At 39.9% G+C, this 18,433-nt stretch overlaps 1 protein-coding gene across 1 annotated transcript in view; it reads left to right on the forward strand.

The window, feature by feature from the left end:
- Positions 1–509: 509 nt before the first annotated feature.
- The window catches only part of LOC104079847 (sushi, von Willebrand factor type A, EGF and pentraxin domain-containing protein 1-like), a gene marked incomplete at both ends in the record, with an annotated part of 42,411 nt that continues 24,487 nt past the window's right edge, over positions 510–18,433 (forward strand). The window contains 9 exons of the mRNA XM_009582022.1: positions 510–668; positions 915–1,094; positions 5,826–6,005; positions 10,293–10,490; positions 12,931–13,049; positions 14,479–14,608; positions 15,279–15,386; positions 15,621–15,752; positions 17,137–17,331. Coding sequence (XP_009580317.1) covers positions 510–668; positions 915–1,094; positions 5,826–6,005; positions 10,293–10,490; positions 12,931–13,049; positions 14,479–14,608; positions 15,279–15,386; positions 15,621–15,752; positions 17,137–17,331 — 1,401 coding nt within the window. The remainder of the gene's footprint in view (positions 669–914; positions 1,095–5,825; positions 6,006–10,292; positions 10,491–12,930; positions 13,050–14,478; positions 14,609–15,278; positions 15,387–15,620; positions 15,753–17,136; positions 17,332–18,433) is intronic.

An 18,433-nucleotide genomic window follows, 5' to 3' on the forward strand; every position in this document is an offset into this window, starting at 1 on the left:
TACATTTTAACAAGTATAGTGTATAGATCATATATAATACAATGTGTAAATCAAGGCAGGGTTTTTTGCTGTCTTGTATTAGCTTGTTACTAAGAATTTGTGTGCATTAAACTTCAGTGTAGTTTTGAATGGCAAGGATTTTGTCTGAACTAATTTTTTACACCTCTAAATAAGAACATCTTCGTGAGGTCAGCAGAGGTTTTATCAGTGAAAATCTGGTGTGTCTTCTGGGACTGGGCTTCTTCTCAAGAAAATTAATCATGGACTTAATATCAGTCCCCAGGCAGTCACTGGAGAGACTTCCACTGAATTTGGTGAGCTTTAGTTCACCCCTGTAAGAACTCTACAGAACTTTAAGTGGAGAATGCTCCTGCCCTAAGCGACACTAGAGGTATGAGGTAGAAAAAAATAATATAAAAAAGTAAAGCAAACACACCTGAAAAATTATGCTAGCTGTGAAAGGTGGATATCCTGAACTCCTTTCTGTCATGTTTTCTTCTACTCAACAGCTTGTCCACCAGGAACATACAAGCCTGAAGGTTCACCAGGTGGAATCAGCACTTGTAACTCATGTCCCGATGAGAATCATACTTCTCCACCAGGAAGTACCTCCATTGAAGATTGTACATGCCAGGAGGGATATCGTGCTGTAGGACAAACCTGTGAAGGTAAGTGTTTCCATCCAGGAACAGAATACCCCTGGAATGCACAATGCAGTGCTGGGACAATTTTGTTATTTGTGTTTGCACTATGAAGGACATGTCAAATTGCATGCCAGATTTTCTGTGTCATTCCAAAATAACAGAAGTACCAAGATGCAAGTCAAGTTCAAAATGAAAAAAATTGTTTTCATTCAGTAGCCTATTGCACTCCAACTAGCATCATAACTCTGTTGTGGTTGTTTAATTATTTAGTTGTTCACTGCCCTGAACTGAAGCCCCCTGAAAATGGTTACTTTGTCCAGAATGTCTGCAACAATTACTTTAATGCTGCCTGCGGGATCCGATGCAAAGCAGGATTTGATCTCGTGGGAAGCAGCATCCGGCTTTGTCAGCCAAATGGCCAATGGTCTGGATCAGAGGCTACTTGCAGAGGTATGGATATCGTGTGTTTGAAAATTCTTTTTCTGTTGGATTAGTTTGTTCTTAACAGTGGTTTTCTCTGCTCACTACATAGTTGGGCGTGCAGATCTGATCCTATTAGCTCTTGGGTGAAAGAATGTTCCAAAAGTAAACTCCCACTCCAATCACTCCGTTTCCCTCCTTCCTAAAATGGAAGGAGGACATCTACAATAGAAAATGCAGAGCAATATTTACTGGGCAGACAGTCTTTTGCAAGTGAATCTATACTCTCCTTCTTTAAACCTCTCTCCATCTAATTTCTATGAATTTTGTATCTACATTATGTAAATCCAGAGAACCTATGAAGTAGTCAAATATATAACAAGACCTTTCCACATGAGTGGTTTAGAATATCCACCAGACTCCTGGCATAGATGGGCACTGGCTTTGGGAAACATTAACGATGGAAGAATTCCATTCTGCTTTCTTACAGTTCCTTCTTATGAAAAATAGGAACGCTTGGGCCTTGAGCGTAGTTTTCAGAAGAATTTTGAGTGGATTTTCACTAGGGAGCAACTGGCAGTATCCTAGAAGTTCACTGTAAGAGAATGTCAGCTGGAAAACAAATAAACAGAAGGTGTGAAAGGGAGGAGGCATGGGAAGGAGCATCCTGAAAAACATTATTTCTGGAGCTCTCACAAGTACATAGAAACACAGTTTTGCTTTGTTATCACTTGTCTCTGCCTGAGGTTGGGTTCGTGATGATTTAGAAGGGGAGCTGCATCCCCATGTAGTCTTGTCTGGTATGTCTTCCAAGGAGGCCCTGAAAAAACAGGTAGCAGCCCTCATCTCCTCAACAGCCACAGGTTGTAGTTCAACATGTTTGAGTTGGATGCACTTGACATTAGTATGCTGCACTGGAAAGTGGTAAATAAGAAGTCATCAGCTCTTTCTGTAACTCTTGCCCTCGCCTTGAGTTTAGGGAGAGGCATTAGCACTTTATGCCATTACAGCAAACACTGCAGTCCTTAAAGAAACAGCAAGTCATGGTTCTGAAATGAGGGATCTGAGCTAGAGATCGGTTCCTCAGGACATTCTTATATAGCAGGACTCTTCTTCAAATAATCCTGGAAAACTTAGTCTTCCTTCATAGCTTCCAGTGACAGAAGGCAGGAACGAGAAGCTTTCAACAGAAAATAAATTGCTGGCCAGTATCATGAGGATGTCTTGAGAAGCTAGACTTAGAGCTGTTGACTTTTCAGCAGTCAAAACATAGACTGAAGATGTATGCTACTTCAGGTAGACTGGAATACTGGGAAAGAGCACCTGCCTGTCAAAACTTCTGTCACACAGTAGCCTCCAGTGCAAAAAATCTGGGGAAAGCTGCAGTCAGCCGCAAAGAAAGGATCCTTCATCTTCACTGTCTATAGAGAAGTGGAAGATTCTAGTACTTGGAAAACTTTCTGGAGCACTTAAAAATATTCACCTATTGGGTGTTGGTGCATGATCTTCCTTTAACAGGGAATTTGTCTGGAAGGTGGGGGAAGAGAAAAGCCTGCCTTGAGATATTGTCTTGATTTTGAGTTAATATCCTTTGAAGCATTGAAAGGATATATTTTTGCTTTTCTTGTGCCATTCTCCATCATACTGAAGACTTAAAATTTAAAAAAAAAAAAAAATTTAAAAATCCTACCTTTACATGTGCTGTATCTGCTAGTCTCGATTCACTCAGACTATGAAAGGGAGCAAGATCAAAGGCACAGTTTATAGCCGTCTTGTTAATCTTAGGAGTATTTTATCACATAAATTAGGAAGGGAGAGTGAAGAAAAATCCTTTTGCAGTGCTTTGGATTTTGACATTAAACACTCCACAGTTGTTCTGCTAGCTAAAATTTGCTGTGCTATTGGAAAGTGATTAATGCAGTCATGTCATGCAATTAACAGTGACCCATGAAAAAAACAACTACAAAGCATGTATTTAATCCAGAAAAATGTATTAGGAGAAAACCCAGAGCAAGCAGAATATACCGCTGTTGTTGTTGTCACTGGCTTTATGGAAATGTTTCTTGATCATGGAAGATGCTTTATTGACAAGAGGATGGTTTTGTGTTTAATGCATGGAACCATAACCATGAAAACACGGGCTCAGTTACAGGTTTCTGCCAGAGCCATACTGAAACACTGAGTAACCGTGAACATTGAAACATTGAGGACACAGGAGCACTACAGCTATGCAGTCCTTCCAGAAGAGGTGGCTAGACTTATCAGGTTGTGGAAGGGAGTGACTTCTCCATAGGCACATTAACATTGCTGAGAGCCTCCTCAGTGCTCTTAATTCATTCAGGCTTCCTCAATAACGCCGTAGAGTTTGGTAGCATTTGCTTCCTTTTACCACAGATTGGGTATTGAAGGCTTCCATAGAAACCTTAAAAAAGAAAGCCTGTTCTCTTCTGTGTAAAGCATGTATGATTCAGCTGCAAAAATGTCTTTCTTACTCACCGTACTACAGTTAAGATACAACATATTAGGAAGCTGCTCTGAAGCTCAGAGTGCCTCTTGCAAGATGCAAGTTTCAAGATCTTTTTTATGCTCTTAAATGCACTTCCTAGAGGATGCCTGTGTATATGCAAGCACAAGAGGAATAGTACTTCCGGAGAGTAAACATGAGACAGTGGTAATGCAAAAATATATCAGGTGCATCTGAATGGCTGTTTTTCTTTCTTTCTTTCCTATCCAGTATACATAAGATTTGCTACAGACTTTTTTCCCCACTCAGGTGCCACTACAACTGTTTTCAAAAAAGGCATTATTTAGCGTGTGGTTTTTGTAGCTTTGATGGGCTTGTAGTTATTGGTATTTATACAGGTGGCTTTCATTTGAAGGAGCGCTCAGGGTATTTGCCCATTTATTAGTTTGAGGGTGTATAGTGATCTGTTCAGTCTGTGTGTCCACTTGTAGGTGTGTCTCATCAGTGTGCAGAGTAAACAACTACTGGGAAAAGGAGAGAAAGTTGCCAAGTTGGCTTACTTTTGAGTGCATTTGGAGAGGAGCTTGTGGTTTGCCTCCTATCTGGCGGCAGCAAGGATGGGTTAGTTGGTAAAATCGGCATCCCAAACCACAGTGGAGAAATTGTCCAGATCTCTGAAGCCACCTGTCATCAGGCCTTGTCCTCCTGCCAGCAAGGTCAACAGAAGCTGTGGAAGACAATCGAGGGAGAACAGAGTTTAGGAACTGCAGTTTTCTTGATTGTATTTTTGAGCAATCACACGGTTTGCCTTTGTGTGTTTTTCTCCCCCTAATAACTGTCGAACATACTGAGCAGTATCTGCCAGCTCCAGCTAAGAGCAGGGCTTTCAACCATAGGAGTTGGTTTTGGAAAATCAGTAGCTGGTTATTGAAGAGAGGCATGAATTATTGAAGGAAAAGGTGCACTGGGACCTCAGCAGGCACCTACACATTTGGGCTTGCTATCACCCAGTTGTCATCCATGTATCGTCATGAGATAGTCATGGCCAGACAGTAGGTGTGTACAGCTTAGCTGTTTGAGATACTCAAAGGCCAGGCAGTGTGTATGTAGCTCAGAGTCTTGTCCAGAGGGGAGCAAGGGGACAAATGCAGAAGCATAAGATACTGGCTGAAGAGGAGGAGAGCTGGAGGCAGTGCAAAGGAAGGAGGTCCTAGTAGAAGAGCTTGAGGTTATGACACTGAAACAAAGAACATAAATCCAGGCCATACCAGTGCTACTGCCTTTTTCTTCTTACTATCATTCAGCTGTTTTGCGATCAGTCTTAATTACAGTGTAGTTTTGTGTTAAATTGCAGAATCAGGATTCGGTAACAAAACCGTAAGACAATCTGAGGATCATCCTCCATGCCCCACTTCCCTTTCTGCACACACATCCTGCACAGGACTGCTTTCTCCTTGGTATCATGCTGCTTGCAGTGTTTCTGAGGCATGTCAGCAGAAGGGTCTCTGTGCTGAGCAGGAGCCAGGACTGCCTCCATGGGGAGCCCTACACCTGAAAGGGTCTCTTTTGTCTCAGCAAAAGCCTAATTTGTTCCTTTTCATCTCTCGTGGTCCTGTTGTCTATGACTGCCTTGTATTCCTTCTTCCTCTCTCTCTCTCTCCCACCGTGATGAATGTCTGGTGTTCGGATTTGTGGAGGATCACATGTGTCTGTGACTACATCAATACACTCCAGAGCACCTGAGAATCTTCCTGAGCACTGCGACACTGTCATCTGCCCTGTTAATAATTTCTTAGCCTCCTCCCTGTCGTGCACTCAGCCTGTACCAGACTGCCAGTTGGAAATCCCGCAAAGAACTCTCAGGCATGGCTGGGGGATTAGAAACTTCCAAAGACACACACTTTTCCACAGGATTCCATTTGCCTGCAGCTGTCCTGTTTTGAAGGCTGATAAACATTACTAGCACAGGCCACACAGTGTGTGTGCCAGATGCCTTCGATGGCTAGGAACATTTCTAAGCACAGCTAGTTTGGTAGCCTGGAGTTATATCAGAACTTCGGTAAGCTTGGAAGTGTGTACCCTACCTCATATGTGCTATGTAGGACTTCGTAAGAGGAAGGCATCAAGCCTTTGAAAAATATCAGCCTTGTTCCAGCCCTATTCCCTAAATTTGTACAAACTACTGTAACTAGTGTACAAGTCAGTACCTGTCCCACCCCTGAAAACCTGGGCCAACTAGTGTAACTCCACTGGTTCTCAGTGCTGCAGAGTGAACTGGGTTTTTTTTCCCTTTGCAGTTCGAACATGTCCCAAACTTCGGGCTCCTGAAAATGGACACATTAATTGTTCAACAGCTGATATCTCCTATAAGACAGTATGTTTTGTGACCTGCAATGAGGGCTATGAAGTAGAAGGAAACACCAAACTCACCTGCCAGGGAACTTCACAGTGGGATTCAAAGGAGCCAAAGTGTGTGGGTAGGTATCTGATCACACTCTGTCTGATCATGTCAGAGTGCAGCCTTTTCTGACATGCTGCCATGAGTGAGAAACTCTCCCTATTTTAATATCTGATGAAGCTAAGACAGGAGTGAGGATTTGTCTATGGATGTTTTATACAAGTCTTAGAAGTTGGGGAGGCGCAAAGGAATTTGTAAGTGGAGAAAGTGGACAGATTACCGCTGAAATCCAGCACAGGCAGCTGATAACTAGAAGGTTATTGCGTCTGGTGAGTGTTAAGACACTGTCACACAATGTGTTGTAGGAAACATGCAAGTTGTAGGCCTATACTACAGATTAAATGTGAACAACCAGGGGTTTGAGTTACCATCTTAAAGCTAAAGATGACCTCCAGACAAGTACTAAGGTATGTTAGCCAGGCACTGTGAGTGCCAAGTAGAGATGTGGCAGTTGTTACTTTTGCTGAACTCCCAGCAGGGAATAAGAGTTTAGACAAGTTAGGGACCAAGCACCTCTAAGGCAGGATTCAGAGGTCACACCAGCTGGGCAGGGATAGGTAAGCATATGTTGTTGTTCCAGAAGTACCCATTTAGGACTAGTGACAGATATTAAATTAACTTAGAAAGGTAGGAGGAAGAAATACAGTTGAAACACTTCCAAGTGTAGACTGCAAAAAAAAAAAAAGCACAAGCTTAAAGTCCAGCAATTCAGAAGCTGATCCAGTGCTGACTAAAGTCAGGGTGAAGTACATATCGTTGGGTCCAGTAAATGTGATGCCACTAGGGTGACTTGGCTTGAACCTGTGGCTATTTTTTACTGTTTTCTGTGGGCTTAAAAATGTGGACTTTGCATGAGACAAGAATAAATTTCTAACTGTAGATATGTTCTCTAAAATGATGAAAATAATCCAGAAGTATTAATTTATCAAGAGGGTTTCTTAAGAGATCCTAACCTTTCTTCTGTTGAAGTCAGTGGAAAAACTTCAATTAACTTCAAAAGGAAGGGACCCTGAAATCCTGTTGGAAGATTATAATTGGAAGATTAACTGTATTCATCAGTTCAATTCATCCTTCCTAGCTTAGCATTTTGATTATTAAAATCCAGCTCTACTCTGTATCAGAAGATTTCTTCACACCATGCAATATTGCCTCCATTTCTGCCCATGGCAATATCTTATTTTTGTTGAGTTTGAAAATCTAGTATAAAAGTTACCTTTGATTGTCACAGCGGGAAGAGTGTTAGCTGGAAAACCTCTCTGCTGCTTCTTGTTGTGACTGGTGTTTAGAACAAGCTTGCTGAGATTCTTGGTCAATACAGATGTGTGGAGTTTTATTCAGGGAAGGATGCAAATCAGAAGACTAATACCGTGTCCTCCTCAAAAACTGCCCTTTGTACTCATTTTCTGGAAGTCCATCATCATCATGGAGGTATTCTCCACTTATTTTCAATCTGAACAGCTCCTAACTATGACTTATCATCTGCTACATAAAAGATACCAGAAATCCTGCTGCATTTAGGCATTTGTAATTGATGATTTATTCATTTCCGACCCTTCTGTTAGAAAAACGAAGTGGAACTGGGTTCAGTCCCTTACCTTGAAACAGATTTCTTGGACCTCAGGGTATTCTCCTAGCTCTTTTTCTGAAAGCTTTTCAGTTTGAGTGTGCATCAGTGCAAAGTTTACCCTATTTAAAAGTTAGCTCACCGAGACTGTACTACAACCGTCTGTAAGCGTAACTGACACTGTACCATAACATAGCTGGAATTGTTTACAGTCACCTCTGTGAGGTCTGTTGTCATATACATCTTTTTCCAAGAGACTGGAAGCTAATGCAATTTTGGCTATTACATATGTTTTAAGTTTTTATATTTTTCATGAAAGATGCTGTTAGCAGTGAGTTACTTTTGAGTAGGTTACATATATTATAGATGGCTTACAAACAAAATAACTGCTGAAAAGGGAAGCTTTGTCATTTGTCCAATTAGAAAAAAAAAAATTTCCACAGTCAGGTTCTTGTGTTTCCTTCCCCACTGGTGAAAGATTAATATCCAGCATGTTAAAATAATGAGTTTTGCAAGATACTGTTCTCCTTGCTTTGATCAAGGTTTAGTGAAGAAAGGTAAAAATGCGAATGGCATCCAGGGTGTTGATGCCACCTAGTGTTGAAAGAATTACTGGTCCACACTTCTAACTGCAATTGGCCAATTCTTTCCCTGAAACATTGTGTTTGCGAAGGGGTTGAAGGAAGGAGGCATGATTTGCTTGGTAATCTTTTCTTTTGTAACAATATTGAAGTTCCTCTTGATGTTAAGAGTTGTAATACAGTGTTGTGGTTCATCACAGGCAGTTGCAGACGAAAGCAGATTCTTGTCTTTCCTTAGAAGTTCTTTTTTCCTCTCTCTCTATTAATTCCCTATACATATGACTAATATAATGGATATCACTCTGCTGCTCATGAAGTCCAGACTTCCTGAGTCAGCTTGATCAAGCTCTGGAATTGAACACAGATAAAAAAGCTAAACAACACTATTACAGTTTTTTTCCTGGTAAAAACCTGTCCCACTTAGAATCTTAGAAGAGATTCCCTTGGCCTAGATACACCAAAGATTATATCCTGAATGTTTGTCAGATGTTTCAGGATTGTGCTCTACTAGGATTTTGCTAGTACAGTTGGAAACATCTCAACCAGGAGGGCTGTTACTGCTTCCTGAAGAACTGCAGTTTTTCTCTGGATTTCATGCTTACACCTTTCGCAGCCTTTTTTCTACTTGTTCCCTGAATAATATACATTTTAATGATTTTAACTTGTCTTTTCAAACATTGTGTTTTCCAATTTCTGATCTTTTTGCTATTTGCTCACCTTCCTGTGGTGAGCAACCAAAAGTCAGGATTTGGGTTTTTTTTTCTGGTGGAGTTGTTGTACATTGCATAGCCAACAGTGTCTGCCTGAAGTGAACAAATGTGTTAACATTTGTGATCTTTGCATACTGTTGAAATGAAGTGCAGTTATTAATTGCTTGGACTTCAAGCACGATTTCAGTATTGAGAGTTTAAAGGGCAGAAAATGCTTAGAATGCTTAGACTCCTTAAATTTTGTTTCATGCAGAAAAAACAGTTTTCAGTTACTCACTGCGTATTTTGGGAGAGGAGAGGAAAGGGTTATGAAGCGTTCTGAATGTGAATCACTTCTGTGTCATTAAACCATTGCAAAGAGATGAACAGAGCTTTCCCTTTTGTAGCTGGGTTGGGTTCTTCTTTGTGTGCCCTTTGTGTAAAGACCTTTCTGCTTTCTTCACTGACTAGCTAAAGAGTTACAAGTCTTCTCATTGGCTATAAATAATGAAGCATTTTTCTTGTGTGTTTGTCTACTATCTGTTGTAAGAAACGCTACTGAAAGTCTACGACCTGCGTTCATGGGATACCCCTTTTTGCCCTGTTTGTTAATGCCTCCATGTTTGAAGTAAAAATAGCATTCCTTGCCTCACATGGTAAAAACAACAGCTCAAAAATGAAACAAAGCTTTTGTGGCAATTGAACCTGTTTACGCACATTGTGGTTCTTGGAAGTTTACCCGTTGATGCAAATGGTCTTCAAAATTTGTAGTGAATTCTAGTAATAAAATAGTTCAAAACTAACATTTTAAGCCTTTAAGCAACCATCAGCCCTTCCTGACTTTACAGAGAAGGTCAGCTGCCACTTATGGTCACCCGGAGTCTTTGCATCTGGGTTTGAATAGTGTCAAGACCAATTTCATTCAGTTTGGAATGCCGTAGGCAAAAGCACATGCCATGTCCCTAACCTACAGCGAGCTGATGGCAGGGTGTCCTTTTTCTTCTCTCATTCTTATTTCAAGAGACAGTGTAAAAGCTGTAGAAGGCAATAGATACAAGACGCTTGCCTCTTTCCTGCCATGAAGGTCTGGTTTCCATAGAAGGCAAGGAATGCAGCTACAAAGCAACCATGAAAGGTGAAGTTATAAAGGAAAAAAAAACAAACCACCAAAACAGTGAGAGAGTAAGATCTAGTGGAGCCACATGAAAAATACCGTGTTTCTGCCTCAGTGAAAAGCATGAGCAAGAGAATAGAAGACCTGATGTCCTGAGTGCTGTTTACTTCAGTCAGCACTGGAGTACAAAGCTTCAGCAGCTCTTACTGTTTTGATGCATTCATAGCGCATGCAGACTCTTAAAAAGTTTGTGTATTTTGTGTTCTTTCTGAGTTCCTTCTGACTTTATCTGCAGATTATTTTGAATGTATGCTTTGTGTACGTCAGTTAAAAGACATGTCCTACTGGTGTCTTGCAGAAATGCGTTGCCCCATCCTCCAGAAACCAGCAGGTGTAACAGTTCTCCCTCCCAGATGTGGGCTGGAGCCTGCCGTTTCTGGGACTGTGTGCCAGCTGAGCTGTCCCCAAGGATTCATCTTGTCTGGAGCTAGAGAAGAACTAAGGTGCATTTCATTTGGGAGATGGAGTGCAAACATCCAGGAGGCTCTGTGTAAAGGTAGAGACCAGCACAAAACCATTTCTGTGTCCACATGTGTGCAGGATTGAAGGGAAGCACAAAGCAAATAACTGAGTGAGGACAGGTTTGAACTGGGGAAAGCATGATTTAAACAGTCTGTAAGAAGTGTTGTACCATTATAGCTTGGCTGTCAGATTTACTTGTGGTTTGTAATAAAAATGTGGAGTTCAGAGGTTGCTTGAGTGCCATCTTATAGTGCTCATCATCAACTGTCTCTCCGGTGATCCATCTCATAAGTCTGTTGTTGAAAAACTGCCTGCTAGAAAGGCCTGATGACCAGCTAAATTCGAAATTTTGGACTAGAAGTGAAAGCTCTTAGCTTAAAGATAGTCAAAATGGAACCCACACTCCTAGTAAAACAACAATGATAATAATACCATTACTGGTTTAGCACAGGTTTATGTAAGCCCTGAAGTCAGAGCAAGTCTGTAAACGCTGTGTAAACCCTGCCTGATAGACAGACTGTACAGGGATGGTTCATTTCAGTCGTCTTTGAACTGACTGTGGCTGTTGACATGCCCCGAGCAACAGTGCACAAGAGTTAAGGCCAAAATTGGCTGACACAAGTGCATGGAGTATAAAGATGGGCAGAAGATGGTTACGTGCATTTGAGTATGTTTCTGCCATGTTTACCCACCTCTTCTAGAAATGTTAGGTTATTTATGCCCTTACACACATGCACAGAGTTGGAAGGAGTTTGGCTTTGGATTATAGGAGGATACCAGCAAAAGTGCAGTTTGTCTGGGAATGTGCTATTCACCTGTTCGTGAACTATTGTGCTCCTAGAACTAATGCTTCCACCCCAAACTGGGGTCCTCGCCAGCCACTGGGTGAAAGAATGGTACAGAAAACAGTTATGGCAGTCATCATGCCAGGTCACTACAGAAACTGAGGTGGGAACTTTTTTCTCTGTAATGGCCAGGAAGATTTTATCCCTCTCTTATTTCTCACTCTGTGATGTACCACATTGTTTTTCCGAATCTTTTGTGTAAACCTGTGCCAAACCACGGTTTTTAATATTTGATGGGATCCCAGCACAAGGCTACAAGCTGAAGTGTTTGGATCAAGATAAAGCAGCATGGCTTGGATTCAAGCTTTAGATATTACTAGTGCATAAAACCCAAAAATAAGAGGCATCCAGAAACTCTGAAGGTTATTATTCTGTAGTAAAAATGAACAGTTGCATTTCAACTGCTTTCATTCCTGTTATTGTCTCTCTATATTTTGCTGCCAACATATTTGGCCAGTTCAAAATAGCCATTTTCTTTCTGACTTATTTATTAGTCCTTCTACAGAATTTCACTTTTAAATGGAATTTGCCCCAGCCTGAAGGCCATGGTCAGGGGAGTGTGAACCATAACTGGTAGTTATTGGAAGGAGTGCATTTCTAATAAAATTTTCATCAGAATGAGTTCAGAGGAAGGCAAAATCACTTGTATTTATGGCTTTGCACTCTTAGTTACAGAGATTTAATTGCCTGAGTTATGTCTTTACTGGAACTATTTAGTAATAAAAATATAAGTGGTATTAGTTCTGAGTTGTTTTAAAGCCTCCTGGGCATAGATGAGTTCAGAGCTCAATGCGTCCTTGTCTCATGAGTCCAGAGACCATTTATCAAACAACACTACAGCAATAAAATAACCTGACCACAAATGTTTTGGGAGGCCCTGTGCCAGGGAAATGAAGAAGTACTTTAACTTTGTCAGAGAAACCTGAGGCTTAAATGTTGGTGGTGATGTTACCCATATTGTACCACCAGTCCTTTGAAACCATCCAGCATTGTCACATACCTGACAAGAAGACTCCATTTGTCCTATGTAATACCTTGTAGCAGGAGTTTATTAAGGAACATTTCCAGCAGTTGGTGCCAGAAATCTTGCCATTGTTTCTTTCAAGTCCATGCTCCAGGGAATTTGAGAGTCACTACTGTCTTGTTCATAGTACCTATATCATGTCACAAATACTTTTTTTTAAGTCACTGATTATGAGAAACAAGTGTTTTCATCTGTATGTGTCATGTGTGTGGGCAGTGAAAGCATAGAGAAGCCATTCCTTCTTAATGATGTATGTGTGTAATGAATGGATGAATAATAAGAGAAACAAATTCATTCTCTCTTATTTATTCCTTGGTTTATGGTTGCGTGTAGAAACCGGAGTCTCATTGTGCTCAGTGATGTACAAAAATACAGCAAAAAAAAAAGTCCCATCCCCAGGAGAATTTACTGTTTATGTATGAGCCTGTAGGCAAGAATTAAAAAGGGGCAGAGGCAGGAAGTTTGCAAAAATATGTGCATTTATATTCCAGGCATTATATTCCAGCACAAAAAACAGTGATTATAACAAGTTGCAGTCTAACCATTATAGAGATTTTATTTCTATAATCCCACATATAAAACTAGTTTGTCTTTTTCTGGATCAGATATTGAAGCTCCTCGGATCCACTGTCCAGAAAATATTGAGACTGAGACTCTGGAACATCATAACTCTGCTAATATCAGCTGGCAGGTACCAACAGCTGAGGATAACTCTGGAGATGAGGCAAGTTAAAATCTATATATTTGACAGGAGGCGGTCTTTCTATAGCTAGCTATTTCAAATTAATTTTATGATCCACTAGAATTTCTTTCTTCTGATAAGCAGGAGTAGAAGAAAAATCTGCTGAAAAGTTTGTATCTTGAGAATTCAGCATTTTCTATCTTGTTTAGGGTTATGCAGACACAAACTCTGCATGGTGTTTAAGTGCATAAAATCTCATATGATTAATTTATGTGGTCAAAAGAAAGAATGTGCCCTTGTTTATAAGATGGAGACAGCTGCTTTAAAAATGAGCTCTTAGAATGTGAAGAAGTTTAATAAACTTTCTCAGAAGGAAGTAAACCAGTTCATTAATCCAAAAGGCTAACAAGAACACACTGTGATAAGTAAAAACTCGTTTCAGCTTCCTAGGTGAGAAAGAAAAATCTCATTTTCCTATCCAATGCAAGGTTCAGACGTGGGCCTTTGGCTACTATGGGTATCAGGAGTCTGGAAGTGGAGTTACAAGGAAAACTTGCTGCAGAGCTGTTTTATGAAAAGTAACATTCCCTACAGGCTCAGACATCATGAAGTTACAACAACTGAATGCTTTATCATGAGTCAGCAGAGGAACAGTGACGCTGTGTGTGCTTTTAATTTGCTGCAAACACAGGAAACTGAGCTATCCCAGTAAAAGAGGTTTAAGTTTACACATTTTTTGCTGTAGCATAGCCATGGTCAGGTATTGTAGCTCTGCTGACACAGGGTCATTCATTGAACTGTAGAAAACAAGTGCCTTAGCTCTTAGATGTAGCTGGTTTGTCAAAGCCACAGTTGTCAGATAAACTTGTTCACATGAAACCAGTTCTTTTAAAGAGAAGTTCCTTAAGACGGTTCTAATCCATATGAAAGAGCCGTAGACAGCATGTAAGTGTCATTTACTCCAAATGTAGGGTTCCTTTGCCGTGCCAGAATGTTTTGAAGCATCTGTGGGCTATTGACTCATAAACATACGTAGATTAAAACTGGATGTGTAAGCACTTATAGCCCACAACTTTCTGCTTCACTCGTCTCCCAGGTATGCTGCCTTTGCAGCTGGAGAGCTGAACTGCAGACAAAGCAGGTTCTGAGCTGGCGTAGTGTGTGTTCAGTGCAGTGAGGCAAACAAAAGTCAGTCTTGAGTTTTCTTAATGCACGGTGCTGTAAACTGCAGCAGGTCAGGGTCTAAATCCTGACTGAGTAAATCCCTGTTGCTATAAAGAAGGCAGTGTTGAGAAGGGGAGCAGAGCACTCTGTTGCAAAGTCTGCCCTCATTACTTGAAGAGGCTATTTGCGTTAAGAATTAGTAAGCTTGACATTGAAGGATACTATTTTGTGGCCATTTCTTGAAATATGAGTGTCGTGATTACTAACCAGCTTTGTTTTTCAAATAACAAGTGTTTTCCTATAAAAGGTCTCAGTTCACGTTACCCCAGCTTTCATACCGCCGTTTCTTCTCCCAATTGGCGAAGTTGCCATTACTTACACAGCAGCTGATAAGTCGGGCAATGAGGCAAGCTGTACGTTCAGTGTCAAGGTTATTGGTAAGTGCTGGTAAAAATCACTGGGGAAGAGTCTGTCATGGTTGAAACTTTCTAATTTTGTGCAGAAAGAGACTGTGAGTCACTGTGACCTTTATGCATGCAGGTATAAGCTCAGGAGTAATATCATCTCTGTAAATGCTTTGCTGATCTTGGGTCACAGTTTGCATAGTGTGCAGTCATTGCTCCCAGATGTTCAGTTTGGGTTGTGTTTTGTTCTGTGGTTCATTCTGAATGTTAAGGTTTCTCCTCACACTGGTAGATTAAATGCTTTATTGTGCTGTCTCTTATTGCCTTCATCATATATATCTTTTTTTTTATTTCTTGAAAGACTCCAACAAAATTTCCAAGGTTCCCACACATTGCTGATGCAAATCATTGTTCAGATATTTCTGTCAGATAGTTGCATTATTCAGCAGTCCTGTTAAACGAGGTTTGCTTTGTAGAAAGCAAACAGAATGCAGAAACCATGAGTTCAGCGGAAGAATTAGTTTTGTCCATTCCCTCAGCATCTAACAGTTGCAGCAGCTTACAAGTGTGCACCTAACTTTCTTGTATCTTCTGATGCTAAGTTAAAACTGCTGTTTACCTGACTACTTGTGATTATAGATTTCATTTGAGTGTGGCAGCAGTTCAGTAAGCTAATGTCATTCCATCCCTTCAAATTCTGCAGATGCAGAACCTCCTGTAATTGACAGATGCAGATCTCCACCACCCGTGCAAGCAGTAGAGAATGAGTATCCAGCGACATGGGAAGAACCACAATTTTCAGACAATTCAGGTGAGATTGTGCACCCCAAAAGATGCATGCAACAGCGGAAGGCTAGGGAACTCCAGCCTGTCGACCCTTGATCCCTTGGAGTTTAGGATTTTTTGAGGGTTTTTTTACTTACTTACTTTTAAGAACACATAATTTGGAAGACATGCTGCCATTTCCTTCTCCATTTGTCAAGATTGGGTGTGAGCAACCCTCTTTTACTTATTGATGTTTTAGGTTGTCTTTTAATTCTTCTAGGTGCTCCACTGACTGTCACTAGGAGTCATGCACCTGGAGATCTCTTTCCCAAAGGAGAGACAACAGTTCAATACACAGCCATGGATCCCTCTGGCAATAACAGGACATGTGAGATCCACATTGTCATTAAAGGTTTGTTGTCTTAATCTTCTGGTCAAGAGTGTATGGCATTGTTTTATCTGAATATGATAAAGGATGCAATGCTACTCCACTTTCTTTTAGTCTTCGCTTTTCCTTTTAGTTATTCCCATTTTATATCGGAGGAACTTGAAGGATATTCGTTAGTACCAGCGAATAAATTTTCTAAGACTGAAGCTGCACAGCGTGAATTTGGTCCTATAAATTAAAATTAGGTGTAAGAGCACTGAAATTATGATTCGTTAAGTAGTAGAACTTACGGTAATGTATCCATTTTTTTTTCCTCAGTGACAGATACCATGTGAAATGAATTAATAGGTGTTACTGAAGTCTTACTTCAAATTTGTGGTTAAAAAGGAAAACATTATGGAAATATTTCTGTAATCACCTACAAATACTGTAGCAGGTACTAGAACACTCTTTAGATTTTAGAAGCTGTCTGTACCTATAGATATAGTGGTGCAACTGTGTTTTATTGCATAGACACCTTTTCCCCACAGTTCACTTTCTTTTTTAAAAGCCAAACAATAATTTGGCAGATAAAGTATTAAGGATGAAAATTCTACTTCATCTCTGCTCTCTAGTGTTTATGGCTCAGTTGGACATCTGTATAAAAAAATCTGTTAGCGAAGAGAGAATTTAAAATCATGCAGACCAGAATTTTGGTTATAGCTTTCAGAAAAGGTAAGTTGCAAATGGATATGCTAATTTCTGATTTGCTGTAAATCTTAGCAAGAACAAGCAAGTGCTTAGAATTGGCATTATTTCAAGTTCTACACCACCTCAGACTTTTTGTGGTTCAGTGTTTGTGACATGATGTTTTCAGACATTTCCAGTCTCCTTCACAATTGGCCTGTAAAATAAATCATAACTGAGGTTTTACAGTCAGTCCCTCCTAAGATGATTCTGACAAGTCCATGTGTTGTTGCAGTAGTGCAGAATGGGTAATGTTTATAGTTTCAGAATTTAAGATGTAATATAGTTTACTAGAATGCATTGTATGAACATTCATGTAAAAATTTAGATTAATGTTTTGCATTATTTTAGTAAGTATGTGCTTTGCATGCACCTTTGCAAAAGAAGTACAGAAGGGTTTGGTCTTGTATTTCTGAGGTTTTTTAAATTTCTCATACGTATTACAAATTTTTTTAAGTCTTCACGTTTCTGGATTTCAAATGCCAGTGGCAGAGTTTGAGAATAATTTAGCAGTAGCTTGATCCTGCCTTTATGGAAGTAACAAATAACACTTCCACAGACTTCAACAGAGGCAAGATCAGGTTGATACTAGGTACTTTTGGAAATCCTGTCAGTCCTGTTTTCCTGTGTGCTTACTTACTTCACCACATTCATCAATATATAAATCATTGTATTTTCATAGGTTCTCCCTGTGAAATCTCCTTTGAGCCTATGAATGGTGATTTTACATGCACGTCGGATGAAGCAGGAGTTAATTGCACATTGCACTGTGCAGAGGGTTACAGCTTTTCAGAAGGATCAAGTGAAAACTACTATTGTGCGTATGAGGATGGTGTCTGGAAGCCGCCTTATTCTCCAGAGTGGCCTGGCTGCTCTTGTAAGTCTTATTGTTACCAAAATGAATCTGCAACTCATCAAACACTATGTTTAATGAGGAAGTAAATGAAAATATTTTAGAAATTATGACTTCTATTTGATGATAACAAATCTTTTCTGTCCTCTGCCTCCAAATTGTTACAAATATTGTGAAAGAATGTCTGGAAGTCCCTAAATGTGTTATTTCAGAAGCTGTCTAAAACACAAAAATAGCAGTGAATTTGAATCCTGGGAATCACAAAATAGCAAAAATGGCAAAATAAACAAGTTCTGTCATTATTTTGAATTGATATTTGAAACAGTTCATTTACAAACACTAACAGTGTCTTTTCAATAGTATTTGCAATAGTGAATTTGATAGTATTTTCAACTTACTGATCCAAATGCACAGTGCACGCTGTACTTACATATCTAGTTATCACCAAATCAGAAGTGTTTATGTATTTTCTTTGAGATGGACACATGCAAAACTTCAGCTGTGGAATTTCCCAGCTTTGGTGACATTTTAATAACAAATGTATTAGAGCTACATATGAAGTCATTCTTGGCACCATGTTGCATCCACTTCCATCAGAGTGGATTTCTTAGTTTCAGCAAACGAGATCAGTGTTTCAACTATAAGCAAATGAGAGTTATGTTTCAGAGCTAGCTATCAATTCAAAATTTGTAACTTGGACACCTAGGAACTTTGATTTGCTTAAATTCTGGATGAGAATTTTTCATATTTAGCCTAGCAGCATTAGTAATAGGACTTCTAATATTTATTGCTTCTCTCTGAGTAAAAAGTAAGTATGGACTTTTTTAGTTGACAGCTCACAGGTTTCTTCCATTAAGAAAATGCTGAAATAGATAAATGACAGACCTTTTCTTAATGTCTGTTGGCTTTCCCAATAAATTTGATGCCTGCCAAAGGGTCATATTCAACTGCATTGGCTGAGGTATGAGTGATCCATTTTCATGTATATAACACTGAGAATTTAGGTTGCTGATTTAAAGACAATGCATCTTAGCTTAGCGTATTCCAGTTTTAGCCTGGATAATCTTGCTTTTAGCTCTGGAGCTCTTGCACTGACCAGTAAAAATTTACTCCTCCAACATTTTTC

The sequence above is a fragment of the Fulmarus glacialis genome, unplaced genomic scaffold, assembly GCF_000690835.1.
Source record: "Fulmarus glacialis isolate BGI_N327 unplaced genomic scaffold, ASM69083v1 scaffold14697, whole genome shotgun sequence".
Classification (NCBI taxonomy): domain Eukaryota; kingdom Metazoa; phylum Chordata; class Aves; order Procellariiformes; family Procellariidae; genus Fulmarus; species Fulmarus glacialis.